Here is a 25,880-nt window from a genome sequence, read left to right as displayed (position 1 = left end):
AAAGAAACCCAACCCAAAAACATTGAAATTGTTCTTAAAAATTGAGTAATGCTAAGGAGACAGTATTTCTAAAGCAGTTGTAAGTGTCAGAACTGTTACTGGCATTAACTGTATGTTAACAGTATCTTGAACAATGTTTTCACTTCCAGTTTTCACAATGAGTGAAAATTAAACAGCAATAAGAGACATTCCTGCCAAACTGACTGTTCTTCACTCCCAGTAGTAAATCCCTCATTTATACAGGAGGCATTCCCCTTCATGTCACAATATCCCCAGCCCCAGCACAGCTGCTCATGGGAGCAGTTAGCACATGGGTACCATCTCTTCTGGAGGATGAGTGCTCATTTACACTCTCCTCATATTTAAATCCTTCCCTGAGGTGAATCCTCCCTGGGATGCTGTGGTCGGCTCAGCACACAACGGGTGACAAATGATGCTGCCTTGAGTCAGTGAGGGCACTTGTGTCCCTTGTTTCAGGACAGAGTCCTGTCACTAGTGAGCGAGTTTTCCTTAATTTCAGTGAAAAGAAGAGGAGCAATACACATTTATAAGAACTGTGCCTTGGCACCAAGGGAATTTGTATAGTGTGCTACTCAGCAACTCTCTGGAGGGTGCCATGCTAAGGAAACCCAAGGTCAGCACTGAACAGGAGGAAATCTGGAAAAATTTGGCTGGAAGCATGTAAGAAAGGTGAAATAAGCAGAGTCATATGGCTCAAGGTGGGAGTTGGTTGCACTGTATTTTTATGCAAAGGAGGAGCCCAGAAGTAATTCAGCAGGAAGAACGTCACTTCTGCAGTACCTAGTGTCCCTAGGAGGTCTCCCACGAGTGCATGAGCTTATTCTGTGGGATATGCTAGTCACCACCTAAAGCATTGCTTCTGACGGGTAGAAAAACAAGGTTAACCAAATCAAGGGAAAAGGTGTCATTGTACCTAATTTAAAATGTAAAAAAGAAACCCTATGCAAATTGTTGTAAGGTAATCCATCTAAAAATTTAAAGAGCTATAATTATAAATATATATGTAAGATTGATTCTGTTCACAAGGTAAATTGATGGTGGCTTTCAATTATGTTCAAGAGTACATTTGACAAGTAATGACTTTTCAAAGTGACGTGTGTCTAATTGAATAAATGAAGTGGAGAGTTCTAATGACAAGGTGGATGAGCTGGAGAAATTTATTCAGAAGAGAGTGCAGACAGTGTTTGTACGGATGTCCCGAACTACTGCCGTAAATAGTCTAATGTACATCTTTTAGTCTGTGATAATAGAGGAGAAATGTGAAGGACCAATTTTTCAAGGTAATGACAGAATAAATCAGGTGCAATAGTGCACTGTGCTGACTTGTAGAATTCCTCTGATGAAAATTATAGAACTCAGCTATTTCAGGCAAAATTATGGTGCCATGATTGTCATAAATGATGTAATCATAGCAGAGGGGATTTCATATACTGTTGATGCGTTCTGGCTTTAACTATTCATGAAAAATACGTTCTCCCTCTTTTGACTTAGATTACTTATTTAGATTACTTGCTGTTAGGTTGCCATAAACCATTTTCATTCTCCTCAGTTTTATCATATATATTGATTTGACGTCTATAATCTCCTAAATTTTATAACATTAAAAAGTATTGAAGACACCTAAAACATTTAAAGAGGAAAACAAAGGTTTTTTTCTCCTGTTTCAGTACAAAGAGTGAATTTTGGGGGTAGGGAGAGAAAGATGAATACATCCAAAATTTCTTCTAAGCATCTCAAAAGAGAAATGCATCCCTCAGTCCCAAACTGCCTCTGAAACTCTGGGCACACAATCAATAAAACACATATCACTCTAAAGTACAAAGTGACATGTGGTTCACATGGATTATACCACAGAAGGACATATTGTGACTTACGAGTATAACCATAATAGCTGACCATTTGTAGAGTACACCTCGATGGATTCATTGAGAGATATAATAATGAGGGCCCTGGCAAAATTTTAACACACTGTAAATTCACACTTTTTTTTCCCTAAGACTGAAGATTTAACATAAAGCATGCATTTTTCTTCTCAAATTTCCTATGGAGACTGTAAGGAAGAAAAATACTGCTGGCACATTGCTTTGTCTTCACGAAATTATTGTTCCTTTCATGCCTCAAAGCTGAATTAAGTTTAAGAGGCAGGTTGGCCTGGCACCACATTTTTTTTGTTGTTTTGACATTTTTAATAACTGCCTATAACTGCAGACACGGCATTGAGGCAGACTTTGTTGCCAGAAGTACATTTTTATTGTGAGCTGAGTAAAGAGTCTTTTATAATGTAAAATGGAGGCAATCTCCAACTTCTTGAAGTAGCTCTTTAATTAATATTTACAATTTGCAGCAGTAATCCACTTTAGATTACATTTTACATCATATTCGGAATTAGTTATAGTAGGACTTTAGGAACACAATTTGCAAATATAATTTTTTCTTTTTGTAATATATGCACAGTTAGAATTTCAGTCCTTTCTGGGAAATTTGAAAACTGAAAGGATTTAAGAACACAGACCTTGATTTCATTCAGTACACCTTGCATTTCCTTCAACAGGACAATTTTTATTCTGAATTATAACTATTAAAATTATTAACATTTCAAAATAAGAACGACTGAAAACTTGTTTGGGTTTTAAATGCTAGTATATTTAGTGTTTCTACTAAACGTTGTGGACAAGATAATTTAGTGCTTTGTGTATTTTAGTGTGTCTGACGTAAATATAACTATAAATGCTTTAATAAGGTTCTGTTACTTGTAGTAAGAAAAACATGGGGATGAAACTATTAAAAGTCCATTAAATTCTATTAATAAACTAAAAGAGAATATTTGGAATACTTATGCATCATTTTATGTACATACATTCAAAGTTTTTATGAAGGATTTTTATTTTGTGGTTTTTATATTCTCTGCCAGGAATCCTCTATAAAGGAAATGGGGAAAATCAATTTATATCTCAGCAACCCCCAGTTGTTAGTAGCATTATGGGCAATGGAAGACGACGGAGTATTTCCTGTCCAAGTTGTAATGGTCAAGCTGATGGTAATAAATTATTGGCTCCAGTTGCCTTAGCTTGTGGGATAGATGGCAGTCTTTACGTGGGGGATTTCAACTATGTTCGGCGGATATTCCCATCTGGAAATGTAACTAGTGTTCTGGAGCTAAGGTATGTTTTTCTTTCATCTCGTACTTTTGGAGTTGTGAATTACTGTTGCAAACCAAAGTATGGAATAGATTTCTGACATTGTGTAAGTTAGAGTTTCCAAATGCTTCTAGGAACAAAAAGAGGTGATTCAAAATATTTTAATACATTTGAAAAAGCATTTAAAACTGAAGTGAAAAAAATTTACCCTGGTAAAATATTTTAACTACGCAAAGCTAAACTGTGAGAATTTAACCTACCCAAAGTGATTATTCTGTGGATTTTAAGAATTAACCTACATAGTCAACATGAGTGGACAAAAGACGGTCATTCACCACTTCACTAATGGTAGATGTAAATGTTGCCTTCTTTTCATCTTTTAACATCCTCTCTGAATGTTTTTCTAATAATGTTTTTCTGTTCTTTTTTACTTGCTCCCACCAAGAAATAAAGATTTTAGACATAGGTAAGCATTCCTTAAAGAAGATTTATATTTTTCTAACTGTTCTTTTTTCTTACTTAACAAATGAATGCTTATAATGGAGAAGTCATTCCTGAGATGTATTATTAGAAAAGAGGAGTATTTTTTCAAAAATAATGAGTTCATATGTTTTAGTTATGTCAGCTGTCAGGCTGTATCGTCCTTTCGGATACGAGTTCCTCTCTTCTCATCACTCTCTGTCCACAGTCAGGCTTCTTTTTATGCTTGTGTTTGCCCTCCTTTGCTGTCCCCTTGTCTCTGCTCACTCCTGTTTCTTGCTGGCAGCACTTTTGGAGATCCTGTCAAAACTCAGTCATTAATCAGGGACCCCAAATACGATGAGAATGGCATATAAGTAATAAAATTATACAAGTATCAAGTGAGTTCATTTCATTAGCCTTTTGATGTTGAGTCTTTTCAGGCTCACGTTTAACAGATTTGTTTCTTTAAAGGGGAACCTCTCTTAATAATGAAAGTTTAAACTGTCCCATAATAACTCCAGGAGTTGAGATTTTAAAGTACACCGAGATTCATAAGACTGGTCATAAAAACAATAGCAATCAGAAGGATTGTAGTACAGCGTTCATCCGTCCTGGCATCGCCACAACAGTGGCAAGCACAGAAGAGAAGGTGGTGGATACTTAGAATTGCTCTACCACAGCAGCGGGTGCTGATGAGGAGACAAAAACTAAGTTATGCTAAAATCTTGTTGGATACATGAAACCCTGCAAGACTTCATGGCAGAACTGCTAAGGACAGGCCTTAGCAGCCTTGCTGGTCCCTTTCTTTCCTTTTTGGCTGCCAGTCGTTTTCCTTCCTTGTTTTTAAACAAATCCCATAGAGTCATATCTCAGTTCTCCTTTTTTTTTAAATTCACTTTGCTTTGGGCATACTTCTTTATGAGGAAGGGTTTTATGTTTAAAAAAGTATGTTTCAAACATGTTAGGCAAAAAATTCCATGACTAAATAAGGTGTTTACATCAGCTCTAATGATCAGAATTGGGAGTCGTTGCACGGTCTAGCTGGTTTTATGTTATTTTCCAGGTGTGACTTAGAGGCAGTCTCTTCTACTTGGTGGTTTTAGATTTTCACTATTAGGTTTAATTTGCATTTGGTCCACTACTTCTAAAAGAATTATATCCCTTGTGATATCACAAAGTTGTGACTGCAGCTGGATGAGACATTGTCTTGGCAAACGTATGGAATACAGAATAATACTCAAAATGGAAATTTGGAGTGGACCAACGGAATTAAGGAACGGATGCGTATTGAGGTTTGTTTTGCTGTGATTTAGTAGTGATGCCCTCTCCTGCCTCTGGCAGAACTGTGGTCACAGGCTCAACTGCGGTGTTTCAGAAACTAGATCACTGCATGTAAGAAAAGTTGATGAGGGAGAACATTGAAACTTTTCTCATTTATTCATGCCTACACATGCAGAAGCTCCAGGTAGCAAAATTGCAATCATACTGCACAAATTAGTGTAACAGCATTTTCCTGGGCCCTTGTAGCAGCTGTGAAGTGGGGGTTTCTCCTTCGGTAGAAGGAGGCGTAGAGAACTGTGGAGAACTGGCTCTGCAGGAGCGGTTGTGGAGCCAGTGGGTAGGAGGTGTGGAGCCCACTGCACAGCCTGACACAGTCTACTATGAGTTTTCTCTCCCATCATACACCATTTTCCTGGTGTCCACTCTTAGCCTTAGGGGTTTGCTGCTCAGGGGCTTCCTAATCCAAGCATCTTTATGCTTAATATCCCCTGTCAGCTTTTTATTCCATTAATTTAGCTGATGTTTATTTAACACATGTAAACTTTTAGGATCCACCAGACCTTGTGGCCATGGGTTCCCCAGCTAAAGGACACACCGTGAGACCAAACAGCTTCTTTCGCCTGTGTGAAGTCGTGCAGAGCCCTGTGAAATGCTGAGGAGGTTTCTATTTAAATTGCAGTTTGAAAAACAGCCCTCAACAGACCACTTTGCAGTGTATAATTACTAGGTATTGAAACTAAGAAAATGCACTAAAATATGCATTCCCCAAGTAAAACTGATGAACAAGGCTAAATACTAGTTCAGATCTATTATCTATGCAAACATTCACCTTTCCTCACCTAAAAACACAGTGCTTCAGCACAGAGAGTGATGTACCACCCACCTCAAGGAGCCTGTACTCTAAATCAGAGAGACAACGCAGATCAAATTTATCCTCTCATGTACCAGTGACCTAACATTTTTTCAGTCTCAAAGCTGATGATGTCTTTCTACACACTGCTGCCTGTGGGTGATTAATGCTGATAGGCATTCATGGAAGAAGTAATTTTTAGAAGGACTTTGAAGACAAGGAGGTCATTTGTAGGCTGTGGCAGTATCCCGAGTCTGTAGAGAGACAGAAAAAAGTTCAGCAAAACATAAAAACAGCTTTCAGGGTATATGGTTTAGAAGGCACAGGGTGAATGGGAGAGAGAGGGGGACTGAAGCAGGAAGAGTATTTTTTAAGAATTCATGCATGGAGAGTAACTCAGGTGATCTGACAGCTGAAGAATTAAAAGATCGGTGTAAGCAAGATAAAATTACGCAATGGGAAATAGATCATTACAGCTCTGTGCGTGTGTGGGTGTACTTGCACAAGTGTGTGCACTTCAGTTTTGAAGCACTGTTACTATTATTTGGCACAGGCAACAAGTTAATTTGTAGTCATTTGTCTTTACAGGAGCTAACGGTGTGTAACTGCTTGTTTTTCAGAGCTACTGACAGCAATTAGGCAATACTGAATGAGTCAAGAAGTCGCTGACTGTGGATTTTACCTCTTTGTGCTTGTTGTTATTGGTAGAAGGCAGAAGCTTAATATTATTTCAAGCTACAATGAAACAGAATAAACTGTGCAGCTTCCCAGCTGCTGGCAGCTTATCCCTGTACTGTTTTTGAGATCTGCATAGTGTGCATAGATGTTTTCTGGCTAGAAAACAAACGTGGTTTTCACTGGACAGTTACTTAGTTCCTCAAATTGTGCCTTGCTCCTGTGAATTAATGGGTTTTTTCTATCACCTAAAGCTACCTCAGCTTTCTAGCCTTCACTTGAAAAGAAACGCTGAAGTTGAGCCTGCTGTATTATCTCATAAAGGAACCATTAGACATCTACGTACGACAAATTGGAGAGTTTATATTGATTCAGTAATAATATCCTATGCACTCCCAAACTTCAGGATTTTTTTTAATAAAATGAGAAAATATCCTTAAATTAACAGCTGTATTTTTTTGTTTTGATGAGGATACACTACTTAGTATGAGAACTTATCCCAAATAAGAGCTTTGTCATTTTTGTTGGAATTAATTAAAACATAGAAATGTTTTCATATTTATGAGGAAAACAGCTTTAAAAAATCTTTTTAGAAAGAAATAATTGTGTTAGGCATAAATTATTTAGTTATTGATTTGATGAGTCCTTACTCCAACAATTGAAAAATATCATTGAGGCAATGTTAGATGAGTTGAAGAGAAGTACTTTAATTTAGATTTTAGTAGTATAAGAAAGGACTTTATTTTAAATTGCAATGAAATAAAATCTAATTACACATTTCACATTTTGCAATGTGTTTATATTTGAAGTGTCTGCAAAGTTTCTTAAAGACCAAAGTAATCATGTAAATGGGGATAATTTAATTTGCAGTCTATGGAGGTATAAATAATTTGTACACTACATAGTGATCATATTAAATGATCTCTGCGTAAATTAAGGTTTCGAAAATACCTTTCAACTATTTAGCACATTGGCAATAACAGATTTCTAACAGACAGAAATTTAAAGTAAGCCTACACTGAATTGTTTTCAGACATGCTGTACAACACTCAGCTCTATAGCAGAGCTTTTTAAGAGGTGCTAATCACTGTTTATTTGATTTCATTAGTCTGCTTCACTTGGTTTCTTTGTTCTGAACCAACATGTTAAAAGTCTTAAAACCAAAGAAAATCCTGTTTATGCAACACATTTTTTCTCTGTTTTTGTAATTGGATAGCTATAAAAATCTGTCCCTGCTAAAAGACATAATTTGTTCACAAGTTGTTCCTGTTGGTCTCTAGTTGCCTTTTCCAAGTGGCAATACATAAAAATGTGTTACATGAGCAGGGTTACGTATTTACAAAACGTGAAGTACAGCACTCTGCCAACAGATGTTTGGCTATCACCAAGACTGGGAGATCTGTTTAAGCAGCACTTTTGCAAACATTAGAAGTGGGACTGATTGTTCTGACACTCTGCTTCGATCCATTAGGACAGCATCTGAAATTACCTCCTCTATTTACATGACCTTATTTCAGCTCTTTGTGCCATAAAATAGGTCAGGAATCCCATCTGCAGTGGGTTAAGTTTCTACATCATAATATAGCAACCCAAAAGGTACTCTCCAGGGCTGCTTTTTTCAGCAGCAGGGAAGAAAAGACAGTAATTCTCAATTATGTGGCACCAGTGGAGAGGCAAAATGTACGTTTCTGGGAAAATGGTTAGCAATATATATTTTCACTGTAATAAAGACTGTGTTGGCATAGTTAGCGGTTTTGTGCCAATGTGTACAGTTATTTGAAATATGACTCTGTGTTAAGAAGATGGAAAAGCTCCGCTCAGTGCTCTGGTGGAAAAGATGACATTTCCTAATGCATTAAATCATGTGTGTCACGTCTTGGAAAGCAGTGGATTAAACAAAAACTTATGAAGGATGTCTTATCTCTTGCCTGTGAACTAATAATACGAACTCTGCCTTATCTGTTTATGAACTATATAAACCATGCACCCCAGCAGCCTTATAGAAATCATAATAAAACAGATAGGATGATAACAGCAACAAAGTGTAAGCGAGGGCTGGGGTCCTGCTGCAAAGTTTGGAACTGGATCAAGGTTCCCAGAAAGCCTGGGAGTTTTTAGACTCCAGTATTTTGATTTGGCCTATTACAGAGACAGGAGCTGTCTCTAATTACAGGCCTCTGAGCATCACAGACAAAATGGATCTTCTGTCCCAAAAGTATGAGTAGTCTAGATTGGACTGCCTGTGACACAGGCAAGAAACGTGAACCAATAAAGGTTTTGGGGCCGTGACCGGTGCTACCTATGCCTAGAGCATCACCATTTGTTATAACTATTTATATATGACTGCACATCTGCATATGAACCGAAGCCTTTTCTTGATCCAATGTAAGGTGCAATTAATTACAGCATATGCAATGTATAATTCCATTTTACAGTAACAACCCAGCTCACAGATACTACCTCGCAACTGACCCCGTGACAGGAGATTTGTATGTTTCCGACACAAACACACGCAGGATTTATCGACCCAAGTCGCTCACGGGTGCGAAAGACCTAACCAAAAATGCTGAGGTAATAGGAGGAACAGGGGAGCAGTGCCTACCATTTGATGAGGCAAGGTGTGGTGATGGAGGCAAGGCGGTGGAGGCAACTCTGATGAGCCCTAAAGGTAAAAAGAGTTATTCCTCCATAACTTTCAAAATAACACGGAAGTTCAGAGCTGGGGGCGTGATAGTGTTTAATTGCTGAACCCAGTAGCTGGCTCACAAATGTGGTGTTGAGTAATTTTTTCCAACTGGAAAGACCACTGAGGAAGAGAGCTACAGGGTACCTGAGTTGATTTTTTAGGAAATACTTGGCTTTCATGGTTATTGAGCATTTTTAAATGCTCATTTAGATTATGTATTTGGCAGGCAACAGTGAAGATGTAAAATCAGTGTTGCTTTTGGTCCCACTTATCCCATTTTCAGGTTAACTTAAAAGCTAGGCCCTTCTCAGGGTACTCTCCAATGAACAGCAAATGAGATCAACGGGAGTAGATTTCATACTGAACATTGGTTTGTTATGCAAAATATGTTTACAAGCTGTTTTACTACCTACTGCCTAAGACCATATTTTCTGCCCTTAATTTCCACTAGATACATACCCTTAGTTATGTGCCCTTAGTTATGAATAATATATTCACTGCTAGTACAAAAACCTAATTTTTATTCTCCTCACTGAAGGAATAGCAATCGACAAGAATGGGTTAATCTACTTTGTTGATGGGACCATGATCAGAAAAGTGGATCAGAACGGAATAATATCCACTTTGCTTGGCTCAAATGACCTGACCTCCGCACGACCTCTAACCTGTGATACCAGCATGCACATCAGCCAGGTACTTTTTAGCTGCTGCTAATTTGGAAAGCTGAGCTGGGGCTAGAAATGAAAATGCAGCTTTCTTGCCACTTAGATTAAAACTGGGTGGAGTGCGGAATGGATATTTAACAGCAGAATTTGGGGAGAAAGAAACCTGTTCCAAGGGCATGAATCGCAGTGTATTCTCTTAGCTATAAAAGCTGCTGCATTCAATTTTTCTGCCCATAAAGTTTAGTTTAGTTTAGAACAGCAAAACTATCAGCAGGAAAGATTAAGTCTGGTAGTAAATACTGGGAGAATGGCAGATCTGTTAGAACTATCTTGGCATGTTGATGTTTTCTGAATCACTAACATCCTCAGCCTACTAGAGTGAATGAGAGGATATATACAAAAAAATGTATTTTTCTATTTATCTCAAGAAGCTTGTGTAGGTAAGAAGGGACATCACTAGTGGTATGTTTGAAAATGGAGAATAGTAGTGTGTTTTGTAATCTGGAAGGTAGTGAGTTATTTTTGCCATTACAAGAATAAAAGATGAGTACTATCCTTAAAGTATGTATTTAGACTTTGATATCTGTCTCCATTTTTATTTATGCATTTGTGATACAGAAAAGCATAGCACTTCTTAGAGGGGAAATTCACCCTGTATTATACTTCCAATGCAACTGGCATTCAGTAAAGTGGATGTCTGAACGTTGTTCCCCTTGCCTCCCTGAAAACCTTTAATTTGCTGCATGTATTTTCATACAAGTTACAGCAGATGAAAAATATCCTTACAGCAGTGTCTAAAACTGAAGGTGAATTAACTCATTTAATCTGCACTGGTTAACTGTTTAACAAAACACTTCTATTCATTAAGGTTCGTCTGGAATGGCCTACAGATCTAGCTATCAACCCAATGGATAACTCCATCTATGTTTTGGATAACAACGTAGTTTTGCAGATCACTGAAAACCGTCAGGTTCGCATTGCTGCGGGGAGGCCAATGCATTGTCAGGTTCCTGGAGTGGAGTACACGGTAGGGAAGCACGCTGTACAGACCACGCTAGAGTCAGCAACTGCCATTGCCGTGTCCTACAGTGGCGTGCTCTACATTACAGAAACCGATGAAAAAAAGATTAATAGGATAAGACAGGTCACAACTGATGGAGAGATCTCATTAGTTGCTGGAATACCTTCAGAGTGCGATTGCAAAAATGATGTCAACTGTGACTGTTACCAAAATGGAGATGGCTATGCTAAAGATGCCAGACTTAATGCCCCTTCCTCCTTAGCTGCATCTCCGGATGGCACCCTCTATATTGCTGATCTGGGAAATATTAGGATACGGGCTGTGTCGAAGAATAAACCCTTATTGAATTCAATGAACTTTTATGAAGTTGCTTCTCCAACTGACCAAGAGCTTTATATCTTTGATGTCAATGGTACTCACCAGTACACTGTGAGTTTAGTCACCGGAGACTATCTGTACAATTTTAGCTACAGTAATGATAATGATATTACTGCGGTAACGGATAGCAATGGGAATACTCTTCGTATCAGACGGGATCCCAACCGGATGCCAGTAAGAGTGGTCTCTCCTGATAACCAAGTTATCTGGTTGACGATAGGCACTAATGGATGTTTGAAAAGCATGACTGCACAAGGGCTGGAGCTTGTCTTATTTACCTACCATGGCAACAGTGGACTTCTGGCAACTAAAAGCGATGAGACTGGATGGACCACTTTTTTTGAGTAAGTACATAAAATCAAGTCAGATGCCTTATAGTTTTATTGAGTTATACACTACCACCTGAAAAATTTTTGGAGACTGATGAAGTAAATGTAAAGACGACCCTTGATAACAAAAAGCACAGAAGGATACTTTTTGTTTCCCATGCTGTCTTCCTCTGTCTGACTTCTAAACATTGGGTCTGAATTTTAAGTTCATTATTTTGAATTTCAGTTTTATATATTGAAATAACAGTAAGACATTTCACTCTTGTCAAGAAAGCTGTACCTCAGACAACCACAATTTTGTAGATTTGCATCAAAAACTAGATTTTCATCCCATTTGCTCATTAGATTGATTGTTCTGCAGCAAATACTGACAAGAAATTTGTCTTCACTGCTCAATATTAGTGTCTTTCTTTTTTTCTAAGTAAAAACATGTCTGCATGGTCTTTTACCTCAAAAAAGGCTGGGTGGGTATTTTTTTAAGTTGTAAAAGGTTGTGTTTCACTGAGTGGCAAATATGCAGGAAGGATCTCCTGGATGACACGGCAGGCTTTCTTCACACAGGGGGACCCGGGCAGAAGAAGCTGAGAAAAGAAACATGGGCTGTGGGGGGAAATGTCATTCCCGTAGGAATAAACTGAAAACACAAAAGCCACCAGCAACGTGTGGTGTACAGGTGCGAGCACAATAGCTAGAGGTATTAGTGGAACAGTAGGACTTGCAATTTTTCCAGCCTCAGAAAAAAATCTTTTCAGTGAATTGCTTTACCCTTTTACAGTCATTAAGTCATCAATGCCTGTTCATAACAGCCAGATTAGCAAAACGTTTTACAGAATCTTCAACTATATTAACTAAGAAAGGTCGTGACAATTCATAGATAAACTAGAGAGATCACATAGATAGATTCATAGATAAACCTGAGAGATCACATACCGGTTTTACAGGCAACTTCATCCCCAAATGAGCTGAACTATAAACTGATATGCCAAGCAAAACATAACAAAATTGCAGCTTGAAACATAATTTATTTCAAAAAAGATCGATGTAGAATTAACACAGGTTTTTTCCAGTCATCTCTATCAACTGGAAAAATATGTGTATTTTTAAATCACATGAAAGACGGGCTAAGGTTGGGTAAAAATGTGCCTATGAAAGACTGGAAGACGTAGAGTTAGTGTGATAAGTAAAAGTGTCAGAGGGCCCTCAGCTGAAGTATTCAGGATTACAAAGGGCATCGTGAAAATCCAGTAAGTCCCTCTTCTTTTTCTTTTTTTTTTCCCCTCTTCTTTTCTCCTATCTTTGTGATGAAATGCAGTAGCAACTGCTGCCAAGGTCAGGGCCTGCAAAAAAGCTTTCAATTCAACACACATGATAAAGGAAATAAAGTGCCAGTGTCAGGCAGTGGCAGCAAAGCCAAACATCTGTGTTCTGAGATAACTTCACATTTCTGTCAGCGCACATTTGGCGGAGGCGGTGTGCGGGAGGACTCAGAGCACCTGTACCTACTCTCTAGCCTTTACATATGCCCGTCAGAGACACGAGAGCAGCAGGTGCTGCTTCACTGCGTACTGTGTCCTGAAGTGGAGACAGGACTAGAAATGCTGATCCCTAACAAAGACAGCAGGTGGAATGGTGCTGCTGCCAGTTTTAAGGTGTTCTTACAATAATCTGTAAATTGGCAGGGCTTTGGTAGCGGGCACATTCCCAAAGCATTAGTGCACGTCTGTAATATTTAATTATGCATTGGTGCATCCGCTGCGTATCCTTTTAGGGCCAGCCAAGAGGACACAGAAGCACAGCGAGGATACACAGAGGAATGAGAAGCTGTTTGGTTGGGAGAGAATGTGTTCTCCTCCTCGTGAGTTAGCCCTGTCCTACGTGCTGAGACCAAAGCACAGCTTCAGATGGGCTGGGAATAGTCATCCATTTCCACAGAGAGTAAATTCAGTGGGTAGCTGGGACACACACAACCACTTGTTTCCAGCAGGCGAGTTGGGCAAGGCAGTCAGTTTAGGGGATAGTGAAGTCCCTTACTGAAATTAAGGCATCTGCTGGGTACAGCAGGCACTTTAAATCATGCTGGCATTCATACTGGCTAATTGAGGACCTAGAGTTTTAATCAGGGCAGTAATTTCTCACCATGTTGCCTGTAGTTTTAGTGTAGCCTACTGTGGCGTACTGCAGAAGTAGCTGATGGCTCCTGAATGTATCTTAATGGCAACTGCGTGATTTAAAAAAAGTGGATATTATATTCACTATTAAGTGGTTGATAGGTCTATATTTTTCATCATAGGGAGAATTTAGGGTACTGTGTGTCATGAAGTACATAGTTATTTACTGAGTCTGTAAATAGCCATCTTTCACACCTGATCTGCTTTCACGCAGACTTTCTGGTCTGAGTTAGGGTTAGGTTATGTCCAGCTGGCTTGCAGAGAACCCAAAGGGCAGGCTATTCCCCTCAGTAAGTGTTAGTATTCTTTTCAAGCTGCTGTTTATGCACCTCCTAAACAATTACCTCCAACCAACGTCTCATTCGAATTCCCAAGCCGAAATAATTACAGAGAAAGCTAGGCAATTTCACTCACCCCAAATTTGCAAGTGTATGAGGCTTTTGCGGAAGCAAAGATACTAATCTCCTCCCCGTAGCCATGGTGAAGAAGTAATCTGTTTAATTGCAACAAGGAAGATTCAGATTAGACATTCGGAAAAACTTCACGGTGAAGACTTTGGAGCCCTGAAGCAGACAGACAATGATAGAGTGACCCTTTGCCCTTCACAGGCTGTCTTTAAGAACAGATTAGACATCTTGCAGGACTAACGCAAGAAGAGCAGATCCTGCCTTGGGGTAGGGCTTGGACCACATGACCTCTCAAGGTCCCTTCCAGTTATGTTTTCTGTGATGCTCTGTACAAGTTAATACCAAAAATAAAAAAATGCGCTGATTATGTAAAGCTACAGGAAATAAGTGAAAAAAGGCACAGTATTCTTTTTCTTGCCAAAACAGCATTCTTAAAAACATCCATCGGGCCTCATAGCTGCTTACTTCTTTTAAACATAAACTCCCTGTGCACCAAATCTCTGTCTGTGTATTTCCCTTTTGAAGAAAAAGTAGATACAAACACAACCACCTTTGCATTTTTTATTCTAGGATCAGCAAACATTATTGTGACTTTGCTTTTCAGTGCTGATGATTTATAATATTAAATCTGACTTGGTCTGGGTTTTCAGAGGCTTCTGTAACTATTGCCAAAATGGATGGAAACCATGCGTATCGTAAGGGCTTGTGTGAGGGTGACATGATACATGTACATACGTGTGTGTGTATCTATCTCAGCTTTGGCATATTCACATTTGTAGGTAGTGTGAGCTAAAAAATTTTCAGCTGCACAGTTTTCTGTTGAAAAAAATTAAGCCTTGTTCAAACAGAAAGATTTCCCTTGAACATCAGGTGAGGAATAAGAAATTAGGAGAAGAAATCATTCTGACTTCCTTGTTCTATTTTAGTAATAGCAAAATATTTCAGTTTCATTGCTGGATGCATTGTCTTTTAATATTGGAGTTTATTTATGTATTTTATTTACTCTATTGTATTATTCAGATTCTCAAAATATTTTGGGAAGGGGATAGAATTTATATTCCATGGTGAATTTAGACTTTCTTCACACTCAGAGTTAAAACTTTTCAACTGTTAGAATGTTTCCAATGGACTAGAAATGTATTTTTCAACTAACTCTGAGTATGATTGGGTTGTTTCACCCTTTGGTTGTCGCACATCTGTTTAAATGGCAGAAGTTACATTGGAGTAAAAAATACTGTGTTTTTAGTAATAAAAAGATCAGTCTTTGGAGCCAATTCAGTAATAGCTTCGTTAACTATTCTCCTGTGCAAGTCTGTTTGTATAACTGGAGCGTGGATCCAAAGAACTTAGATTATTTCAGTTGAGTTCTCAATGACTGGAGAGCAGCTTTAAGAAAACTATTTAATTTTTTTTTTCCTTTTTTAGAACAACATTTTAGTGGAAAGAGGAAATCTTTGAAAAAACATTGCAGCCCAAAAATTGGCAATCACTGCTTTGGCACATATTAAAGCATTTGGGCTTGTTTCTTTTCATGGCTTTTTTCCACAGACTAAATCACACTAATATCAGATCCAAAAGAAGTTTACTTTTTTATTTCATTTATTCTGGACACTAATTAGAGTTTATTTTATTTGGTCTCCACTTTGCCTGAAGAAGGGAAGGACTGACATATAGGAAATATTTTTTTTTTACACTCTTGTGTTTTTACAGTGAAAATTGTAAGTATTAACTTGAATTATTTAGGATATCATGTAATCTCTTTTCCGTATTTGTTTACAGACTTTGATTTTTTTATATCTTTATGGCAAAATGGATTTCTAAATTCCTATTTTTTTAAGGGTTATAGTCTGCTGATCAAAATTAACACTTTCTATTTCAAGAATGCGTACTTTTCAAAAGTACTGTTACTAAAATTCATCGTAACTGTTTCCTGTTATTGAAGGTCTAAAAACTTGTTGAATAAAAAAGATAGTACCAGAGCATTCACAAAAGATATTTTAGCATACATGCATGCTAAAAAACCAATGGAGCCGTATGAAGCTGCAAGTGCTCCAGATTAGGTTTTATAATGAAATTATAATATTAAACAAGGTATAAGAGTAATCAGCCTAATCAAATTCTGTTGTTCTAAAATTGTGAAATATATGAGCTGGAAACTGTTAACTATAACTGCATATTATGTGTGCATAATGTGAACATTTAAACAGATAAATCTTAAAAGTTGAACTAATTATATGCCTATTAGCATTTTGGAAGTGACACTTCCTAGCTAGCCTATATTACATTATTTTTGTGCAGCAGTTTCCATTCTGCTTTCACACACAGAGAGCTACCAGGTTAGACATTAGGAAAAATTTTTTCACAGAAGGGGTTATTAGGCATTGGAATGGGCTACCCAGGGAGGTGGTGGAGTCACCATCCCTGGAGGTGTTTAAGAAAAGCCTGGATGTGGCACTTAGTGCCATGGTCTAGTTGACCACAGTGGTGTTGGGTCAAAGGTTGGACTTGATGATCCCAGAGGTCTCTTCCAACCTAGCTGATTCTGTGTTCTTCTGTGAGCTAAGCCAGGTGCACAGAAGGAGCATTTTCTCTGGACCTAAGTTTTTGAAGTACCAGAAGTAAACTCCTAAAAAACCCTGAAGTGCCCCTGTGCAATCGCTCAGTCATGGAAGAGGTCAGACCACACCCCAGCCTGCAATGTCACATCTCCATCAAAACCCTGGCATGCCAGCACTTGCCAGCCAGGCTTTAAATTCAGCTGAAAATGGGTAAAAAGCTCACTATTAATTGAATGTTTGACAAGCCTCAAGAGGGCAAATTATTCCAGAGAAAAAGCTGCTGTTACTGATGATACTTAATCTGAACAGAAGCTTAAGGCAGCCTGCAGAGAAGGTCCCAAGCATCTTGTTCAGCCCCACTTCTTCTGAATCATCTCACTGCCCTGAGTCACTCCCTGGGAGCCACTGGAAGCCAAGCATGCTCTTGAGGGGCTGTCACGACCTCACCGCTCTTGTTCAGCTTGCTCCATGATTACTTTGTGTAACTTCAGCCAGGATGTTACAGGGAAGCCCTTTGGTTGAATCGTTGGCCTACTGCCCTGCCAGCCTCCGGCTGCTTTCTGCTCTTCAGGTTGCTCCAGGAACTGGTAGAGGCTGCTCTGCGAGGGAGGATCCTTCCAGGGCAAGAAGACAGCCTTGGTTGTCTGGGCAGCGCCTGCTGAGGTTGGGCTGCGCTGCTAAGGTTGCAGTCTACATCCGCACTGGTGTGCTTGGCACTCAGGTGATGTCTGACAGCCACAGAGTCCTTAGAGGTGGCATCAGAGTGTCTGGCATGTGGGATCCATCCCTCTGCAGTCCCAGCCCAGGTGCTTCTGCAGGCTCCTCTGTAAAGAGGCAACTGTTCCTCCATCTCACAGCTCCCCTGGAAGGTGCAGGCTGCATGTGCTCTCCTTTGGCCTCTTTAACCCCTTTGGTTAAACTTGGATAACTTTCCTTCCTTAGCTATGAATTAATTCCAATAGCCTCTGTTTCTTATCTCTTTCCTGCCTTCTCTCCTCTTGCCTTCATCTCCTTTTAGGAACAATATCAGCAGGCAGATCCTGACTAAGATGCCTCCTCCTCCTCCTCCTCCTCCCTGCAAACTCACTGCCTTTCTTCCATGTCTCTTTTTTGCTCTCCATACCTTGCCTTCCTTACTTTCTTACCTTGTATCTTGCTCCTTCCCGTGTCTCCCATCATTTCTCTAAAGCGTGTTTGGCTTCCCTGCCTATTCCTTTCCCAGCAGTGCATTTCTTTTCAGTCCCCTCTTGTATCTCTTGACAGTCCATCCAATGTTTCCCTGGGCACCTCGTGCCCAGAGCTCATTTGTCTTCTCCTTCCCTTCCTCCCTTTCCTGCTCAATTCTTGTCTCCAAGGGAATGCAACAGAAATCAAAGAGAGTGACATTAGCAAGCAGAGTCCTTACAAGTTTACTTTGCTCCCACAGTTAAATTAATGAGCTTTCCAGCCATTCTGGAAAGGTCGTGAAATCATGCAGAATGTGAAATCCTTATGATAATTTATAGACTAGAGAGAATCGCAGGTAAAAATCTATTTTCACTGCATGCTGCAGAGTATCACCCTTTGCATATTACGCTTTTATTAACAATGCATTCGATGCTGTGGTTTCCTTAAAACTCTCTGATGCAGAGTACGATACTGCCTCTGGCTTCAACTTGTTTAGTTTCCCTGTGTACCAGGCACATCATCTATAACTGTCGGCATTTGGCAACAGGGAACAGATGATATTTTGCAGTTTTCCTCTTGCTTCATCTTAATGCATTGCTTGTGGAGTCTGACTTGGAAATACTAAGGTTTTGCTTGTCAAAGGTCTATGGAACTTCCACTGAAAGATTTCATTTAGATAAAAGCAAGTATTTAATTTTTGATCAGATAAAAATTATCCCCCAATAGTTGTGTCAATTCACTTGTACTTTTACTGTATATTAAGACATTAACAATTCAGTTTTCATAATTAATATTTCTATACCATTTCCTGTAACATTTGTGGAGTTTTATTTTCATGTAACATTTGTGTTTCTATTTGTGTTCATTTTTCTGTCACATTTCTGTTTCAGTAATATGAATATCTAAAAAGGCTTAGTCTTTTTTTCTTTAAATTTGGGGCTTTCATTCTAATTTGATTCTGTTTTCTTACAAATTTCTTACAAACTTTCTACAAAATTTTAATCTGGATTTTTTATCACCTCTAAACAGCATTCTCTGAATGTCCTTGGTATCATAGTGCTTTTTAGATATTTTTATCCTTTTATCATAAACAACCTTCTTTACCTTCTGCTTTTACTACTGCTGCTTCTTGCTTCATCAGTCTAAAACGTAGTGGCTATAAAGTAATTCACCAAACTCATTAAAACAGTTTTGTTCAGCCCATTATCATGTTCTTGCATTGACTTTTGTGGCATCATGTGAGCCCTTGATTGCAAACCATGACAAGTGCAATGTCTTTAATCTTCCCATATTATATTTACTCAAGCAACAAAAGACATATTCTCTTTGTTCTTAACCGTCTCTGAACTGTCTTTTTGGAAATACTTTTGAGATATCCGGTCCTTGCCTAAGTGCCTCTCTTTCCACATTGCCTGTCTCAATTCAGCACACAATACATATATTTCTCTCTTAAAGCCCATTTCAGGGACAAGCCGGTTCTCTGTTAGTCAAGATTCGGTGCTTCTTCTCCTCTGAACATGGCACAAATTGAAACTCTAGTAGGCATAATCCTCTCTCACCATTTCTTGTAGACCCATGGAGGCAAGGCTGGCCAAAAGGCGATTAAAACACTTCCCTCTATTCAAACAAGCTAAGTATTCCCCCTACACAAAGAGAACTTGTAGGGAAAAATATCAAGCTGACGTGTTCGATTTGTGCATGGCCACAAGCTGAAGAATGACGTGGGTTTTTAAACCTTCCCACAGATACATCAATACTACACAAATATGTAACCAGGTTTCATGCAACATGCAATTTCTGAGAGGACCTTAGTGACAGTTGTGCTTGCTGACTGTCCTTACCACGTTTCTTCTTTAGATAAATCATTAAATACACTTTTTAAATTTCTAACTTCAGCTTCCTTTTACTAAGAATAGAGGTTGTGATCTCACAATTTTCTAAACTGGAACTGTAACTCAACTTTACTGTAAATTTCATAATTATAATACACTGCTGGTATATACTTTAGTCTTGTAAGACTTGTGGAGCACACAAACTTGCTGTTTGGGACTCATCCTGCTTAATAACAAAGCAGCCATGTCACAAATAATCCATTAATAGATACCATTAGATATCAATGTGAAATTTTTTCGAGAACTGTAGTGTATCCCCTAATTGTTCTGATATCAGTAGTATAACTTGTCTAGTAGATGTTTGCCCATTTCTTCATTCTTGAATGTTTACTGTTCCTTATCCTTAGAACTAAGCTAAATAATAAAAGGAGAACCATTGAATAGGTTATAATATCAAAATAGCAATGCTGAAGACACATATCAACGAGATTACATTTTACATGTATGAGAAAGGAAGAAGTGCTTTGATTTCTGTCAAGGAAATCAGCATGTGATGTCTCTGTGGTTTTGGAAAGCACTTAGACGTAAGGATAGTTCAGCAAAAAAATAGTATTGTTCCTATGAATAACATAAATGTCCTGTGTTGTCAATCCAGTCAGCTCTGCTCAGGCTCCTGAAAGTATCTGTTTCACTTGTGGCTTTATCAGGGACTTAAATCCATTTGTTCAGTTATTGACATGTTAATAGTCTTGTCCCATGTTAATTTTTTTTGTCAAACAGAAGTCAGGGAGGCTATAGCCAAGGTAGCTCATTCTCCTTTATGTTCACTTCACAAGGGACTTGATGTGGTGAGAGTGGAAGGGCAGCGGCGGACTGTGCGTGAAAAGGCAGCTCTCTATTTTTAGTCATGCTGTGTTCAACCACACAGTCCTCATTTTCAAGCCTCGTCAAGAGATTTGGTCTTCCTTGATGTCCCTAGTGAGGCCAGGCTGATCAGCTATTCAGGGAGCCTACTAGGCACGTGCAGTTAGAAGTCCTACCTAATTCCCTCCAACAAGGGGGGAGTCGATCACTTCTGAAGCCTGCATTGGCTGGGTGTGACTCGTGCTCCGAAGGAATGAGGATGTTATTCTAATGTAACCATAGAACCTGATTCTAGCAATCTTTGTTTACCATCTTGGTATTCCACTGTTCTAAAAGAAAAAAAAAAGACACCTATATAATTTTGCTTTCCTTTTGTTAAATTTGCTTTTCAAACATAATGCAATTTAGTAAGTTCATTATGTCCACTTTTTGTGGCCCTGTAAAAACACCTTCATAGAGTTTTTACGTTTCAAAATGAAAAAAAAAAAAAAAACAACCACCAAGAATTAAGGGGGAAAAAGCAACATTACAGCTTATTCTATGAACAAAATGTCTGGCCAAACAGACCAGCCTTACGTCCTTTTTTCATTAGCGGCCTATGCACTCAGCTCTGATAGTGTAAGCAGACCTTACAGCAGGGGACAATCTGTCATACAAAGTATATATACACCAACATTTCTTTTATTTGAAAGGCCATACTCTGGTATTTATATCGACAAGGCACACAGTTTATTTGTACAGTAATAGATGAGCTAAGAAGGAGGCAGGGGCAGGGAGTGACAGAGAAACAAGCCAGCAGCCTCAGGGAGCCGTGAGATTAAAGACACCACGCACGGGAAGCTGCTGCGGGGCAGGATCTCACCCTGCACACCCTGGCAAAAAACAGAGTCCGGCCCCTGTGGACCCCATGGGGCTCAGAGGCAGTGAATTCCCGTTAGAGGGAAGTTGAAAAGCAGGGGATGAGTGTTGAAGTCTTGTAGATAAAAGCCTGGCTACTGTAATTTAGTCTCATTTTCTTAGGGACAAGCCCCCTTCAATCAGTCTTGAATTGGCTGCACTCAGTTCAAAAGGGTACGCCCTGCTGAGGAGCACCCCCAGCCCTGGGAAGCTGCTCCATCCCCAGATAACGCCTCTCATTTAAGCCACACCGCCTCCATCCCACTCCGCCCAGTACGCCCCTTTCCCCTTGCACATACACTGGAGTTGTTCTTCCTGCTCTTCAGACAGCACCATCATCATTAACGCTGTTTATTTGTGCAGATTCTTGTGCATGTAAGGTGTGTGTCAGAAATGCAAGTTATGAAAGAATTCTTGTTTTGTGAATCCTTATGAGAATATACATGGCAGGTGCTTATCGCAGCAAACAGCACAGTGTGGGAGGATTGCAACGCCATACAGCAATGAGTGAAAAGTTGGGCAGTCTGCTGGCAAAAAGTAAAGAAGCGGCCCCAGCATGATGAATTCATGTCTTGCTTCTTTCACTGCAAAGCACCGCTTCCCCCAAATGCCTGTCTCTGGAAGTCATTGTGGATTAGGCCGTGAAGGTGGTCAGTCTTACTGCAGCACAAGCACTGAACTCATGCTTGTTTGCCTGGTTGTGCAATGAAGTGGAAAACGAGCATCAAAAGACTTCTCCGTATGGAAGTGAGCGAGCTATTGCGAGGGAAGCTGTTGATTCATTTCTTTGAGTTCCCTTCCGACAGACACATTTCCCGCAGTGATTTTCATTTAGAGTGTGCCTGTTGTTTTGCAGGTGAGTTATGGCTGTCAAGAGTGGCCTGGTTAGGTGAATTGTTCACGTGTCTGGTGTGCAGAATGCCAGTTTACAAAAAAGCTGCAGTTATAACAGGAGAAGGTGAAAAGAGAAATTGTCGATCCCTTTCCAGATGAGGAATTCTCTTTATTAAACCTGGGCTGAAAAATTCGTCCTGACCACGTTGCTAAGATAAAAGACCATTACCTGAATCATTTAACCCGCTGTGCAAACAGTTGCATAAGACTTTCCCAGATGAAAATGGGATAAAGACCCTTTCTCCATGGAAGGCAGCCATCAGATAAAGGAACAGGAAAAGTAGGCCCACTGCTCGAATTTAAGCTTGAGTTGTCTGACACTTGGTTGAGCAGGACAGAGAAATTTATCTGATACTAATACTTTTAATGCCCTTCCAGCCTCTGTGGTTTTGTGAGTTTGCATTTTCTGCCCAAATTCCATCAAAAAAAACGAGCAGGTAGATAAATTCCTGTCCAGAATTGGACTTTGGGCTGCAGTTTACTTTAGCTCCTTCCTAGAATCACTCCTGGACCCATTTTCTGTAATTCCTATTCATCCACTATTTTCTCGGAGCTAGGCACAGCAGGAAGGAAAAGGAAAATGGAAAAGGAAAAGGGAAAAGGTGAGGGAAAAAGCAGTAGAGCAGGAAGGAAAGGGAAAAGAAGGGAATGAAGCTTTTTATAAAAATATATTTAAAATTCTGTAAGACTGGAAAGAATATTGAATTTTTTTCTCATGCTTAACAATATTCCAGATAACAAAGGAAAAATGCTACCCTTCTTAGGCAATAGTCAAGTTTAAAAAAAAACATCAATCCACTTGTCATAATTTACAAGCCTACTAACATACATCAAATTGTCATTTATGACACATTTGGTTCCTTCTTGTTAAGCAAAACAAAACAATATTAGCAAGACATACAGCTATCTTATTGTTTTATGGTTCCATTTTAAAAAAAAGACATCTGTTGTATCTCAAAAGGAAGTTAGTTTAATATTTTGGGTTTCCTGATACATTTGTGCTGTGAATTCACAAGCAAGATGCTAAACCTTTAAAGATGTCAAGTACATTGTGTAGAAATAAAGGAATATATGCATACGGTATTTCAATTAATATTATTTTTTAAAAGGCAGGTTATAAATGAGTAGTTATGCATCCACTGAAGTGTGTATTTCAATGAGACTAAAGAAGAAATGACAAAAGAGGAGAAATCGTTTGTCTATTCATGCATCTGCAGATTATTTTCACTTTTTTCATTCTTAGCAGGCTCATTCAGTCACTCTTCAGACAAGTAAAAAGCAAAAATGCATATCAAAATGAGGAAAGCAACTCAGAAATGTAGTAAAGGGGAAAAATTAACAAATTTCATTATGTTGAAGTTGAGAGTCTCTTCCGGTCTTTCAACAACCCCGATAATGGTTACAGATGGTCAGAACTAGAGCTCCCAGTAAGTTGCTGTGCCCTACTTTAAACCAGTGGAGGACAGGGAGAGCTCCATGCGGGTCACAAAATGATAATAAAAGTGACGGTATATAAACTATGGGTTTGTTTCCTTTTGATCAGCAAGATAACTATTTTGTTACTGGTTTAGCAATGCAGCAATACCCTGTCAAGGTGACTTCTATTTACTGTAGTTTTCCAACTGTGAATTCACTATTTGGGAGGGACTAAACTTGCAGTGTGCTACGGGAGGCTGAATACAAGTGAAAAAATGTATTTGCAAACCAACACTCTTTAATGTTAAAGACAACGGTTCTCTATGTAAATGGGAACTTAATGGCCTCAACAAGCTGAAGGAGACATTTCATTGCCAGGTTAGGACAGATTTCCAATATGGTGAGTACACACCTAAAACAACAGCACACTGCACTTCTGAAAGTCACCTTTGAACCTTCTGTTCTCACCTGCCAAGAGGCAGCACAACAAGAAACAAGTAGGGTAATGTTCCATAAATTTTTTAGCCATGATAATTCGAGATGCACAGAGGAATTGCCTGATGTGTGAGTGAGAATGTAACAGTACTTTTCATTTTACTGTCAAAATTATACATGTCTATATTACGAAATGCATTCATGCCTCATTTCTCTATTGCAGTGTCCTGACTAATAGCATAATCTGTAACCAGTCTTTAAAGAAATACATAATACACATTTGCAGTGTATGTCTGGTTATCTGAAACATGCAGGAACCGGCATGCCTTGCTTTTCAACCTGACATGTTTACAATAGCAAAAAAAAAAAAAAAAAAATTACAGAATTTATTTTGTTAAGGGAGTGTGCTGCAGAGGTCTGTGGAAAAACAGTATCAGTCATAACTTAGCAATTGGCTTTAGCAGCAAGCTTTACTATACACTTCATTTCTACAGCTCCCTATTTTATGTTGAAGTAACTTCTGATAGAAAACATTAATAATGCTCTGCAAGCTGGGGTTGAGCTAAATGTGCTCCAAACTAAGATACAATGCATGCGAGAAACAAGTCAGAAATAAAGTAGAGCATTTCCATCCGTGACAAGGCTTACCAGGAAATTATCACTGCGAAGTGAAGTGTCCTAGATAGACTAGAACAGAAAATGGTCTGGGAAGGAGTGTAATTAAAACTAAAGGAGATGAACAATGGAAGAGAGACTTCCAGCAGGTGAAGAGCAAAAGGTCAAGAATCTGGGAAGCTGATAATGATTATCTCTGAGAAATTCTCACTGCAGAAGGGGAAAACTCGCTGGCAGTGGCAGATCATCCTAAAGAAGAAAAAGAATTTGATCTAAGGGGAACTTAAGCTAGCGGTGGTGGCAGCTACCCCTGCTGCTGTCTTCTGTAGTTATTGACCAAATATGAAGATCGTTACGTGAATGCGAACGGAAATGAGTTGATGGGATTAATGCACATGAGGTCACACCCAGTGAGCAAGTTTCCATTTTAGATTCTTGAAAAGTTTATGTGAGACTTGCTCTTGAGGAATTGAAGAGGTTGGTTGAATGGCTTTGCTGTGGAGTCTGGCACAGGAGAAAGATCAGAGGGCTCTGCAGTAATACGTGTGCCTGAGCTTGTGTTTGGACGAAAAGATCAAAGAGGCTGTGAAATGCCAAATATAGGCTTTTGCCCTCTAGACTTTAAATCTCACTCCTTTTAGGGCAATTTCAATATTAGAACACTAGGCAGATAAAAGAAATCTCTCAGTCTAAAACTGACAATCTTGGATGAATAAATTCACCTTGGCAGCAGAATGCAAAGATATTTGGATGTAATACGAAAAATGGCAGAGGAGTGCCCAAAGGTATGAGTGATGTTGCTATGCTGAGCATTGATAAGGCTTTCATTGTGGGCAAAAAGCAAGTACGAAGTAAGTTCAATATTCGATGTGCTGTGAACAAAATGAAGGACACACATTACAATCCATCATAAAATGGAATATGTAGTAAATTGTAGAAAGACCTATTTCCTTTCCTTCTTTTTGTTCCTGGCTATAAAAGTATGAGAAATCGTGTTCTTAACTTTCATGTCTCAGTCACATTTTCTTCTTGCACTAGGACGCCTGAACCAAGCAATTGTGGCTTTTTAAGATTCTTTCAGCTTTAAAGTCATGTTTTTAAGAACATGAATGTGTAGCATGA

At 39.0% G+C, this 25,880-nt stretch overlaps 1 protein-coding gene across 20 annotated transcripts in view; it reads left to right on the top strand.

Moving 5' to 3' along the window:
- The window catches only part of TENM3 (teneurin transmembrane protein 3), a 472,906-nt gene that overhangs the window by 427,707 nt on the left and 19,319 nt on the right, over positions 1–25,880 (top strand). For 18 of the 20 annotated variants that reach the window (XM_068403619.1, XM_068403624.1, XM_068403627.1 and 15 more), the window contains 5 exons: positions 2,933–3,182; positions 3,604–3,624; positions 8,862–9,094; positions 9,651–9,805; positions 10,646–11,520. In XM_068403619.1, the coding sequence (XP_068259720.1) occupies positions 2,933–3,182; positions 3,604–3,624; positions 8,862–9,094; positions 9,651–9,805; positions 10,646–11,520 (1,534 nt within the window). The remainder of the gene's footprint in view (positions 1–2,932; positions 3,183–3,603; positions 3,625–8,861; positions 9,095–9,650; positions 9,806–10,645; positions 11,521–25,880) is intronic. The other 2 variants (XM_068403637.1, XM_068403626.1) reach the window with 1 other exon arrangement.

The sequence above is a fragment of the Nyctibius grandis genome, chromosome 6 (assembly GCF_013368605.1).
Source record: "Nyctibius grandis isolate bNycGra1 chromosome 6, bNycGra1.pri, whole genome shotgun sequence".
NCBI lineage: Eukaryota > Metazoa > Chordata > Aves > Nyctibiiformes > Nyctibiidae > Nyctibius > Nyctibius grandis.
The sequence above is the reverse complement of the archived record's forward strand: the minus strand, read 5'-3'. Positions and strand labels throughout refer to the sequence as shown.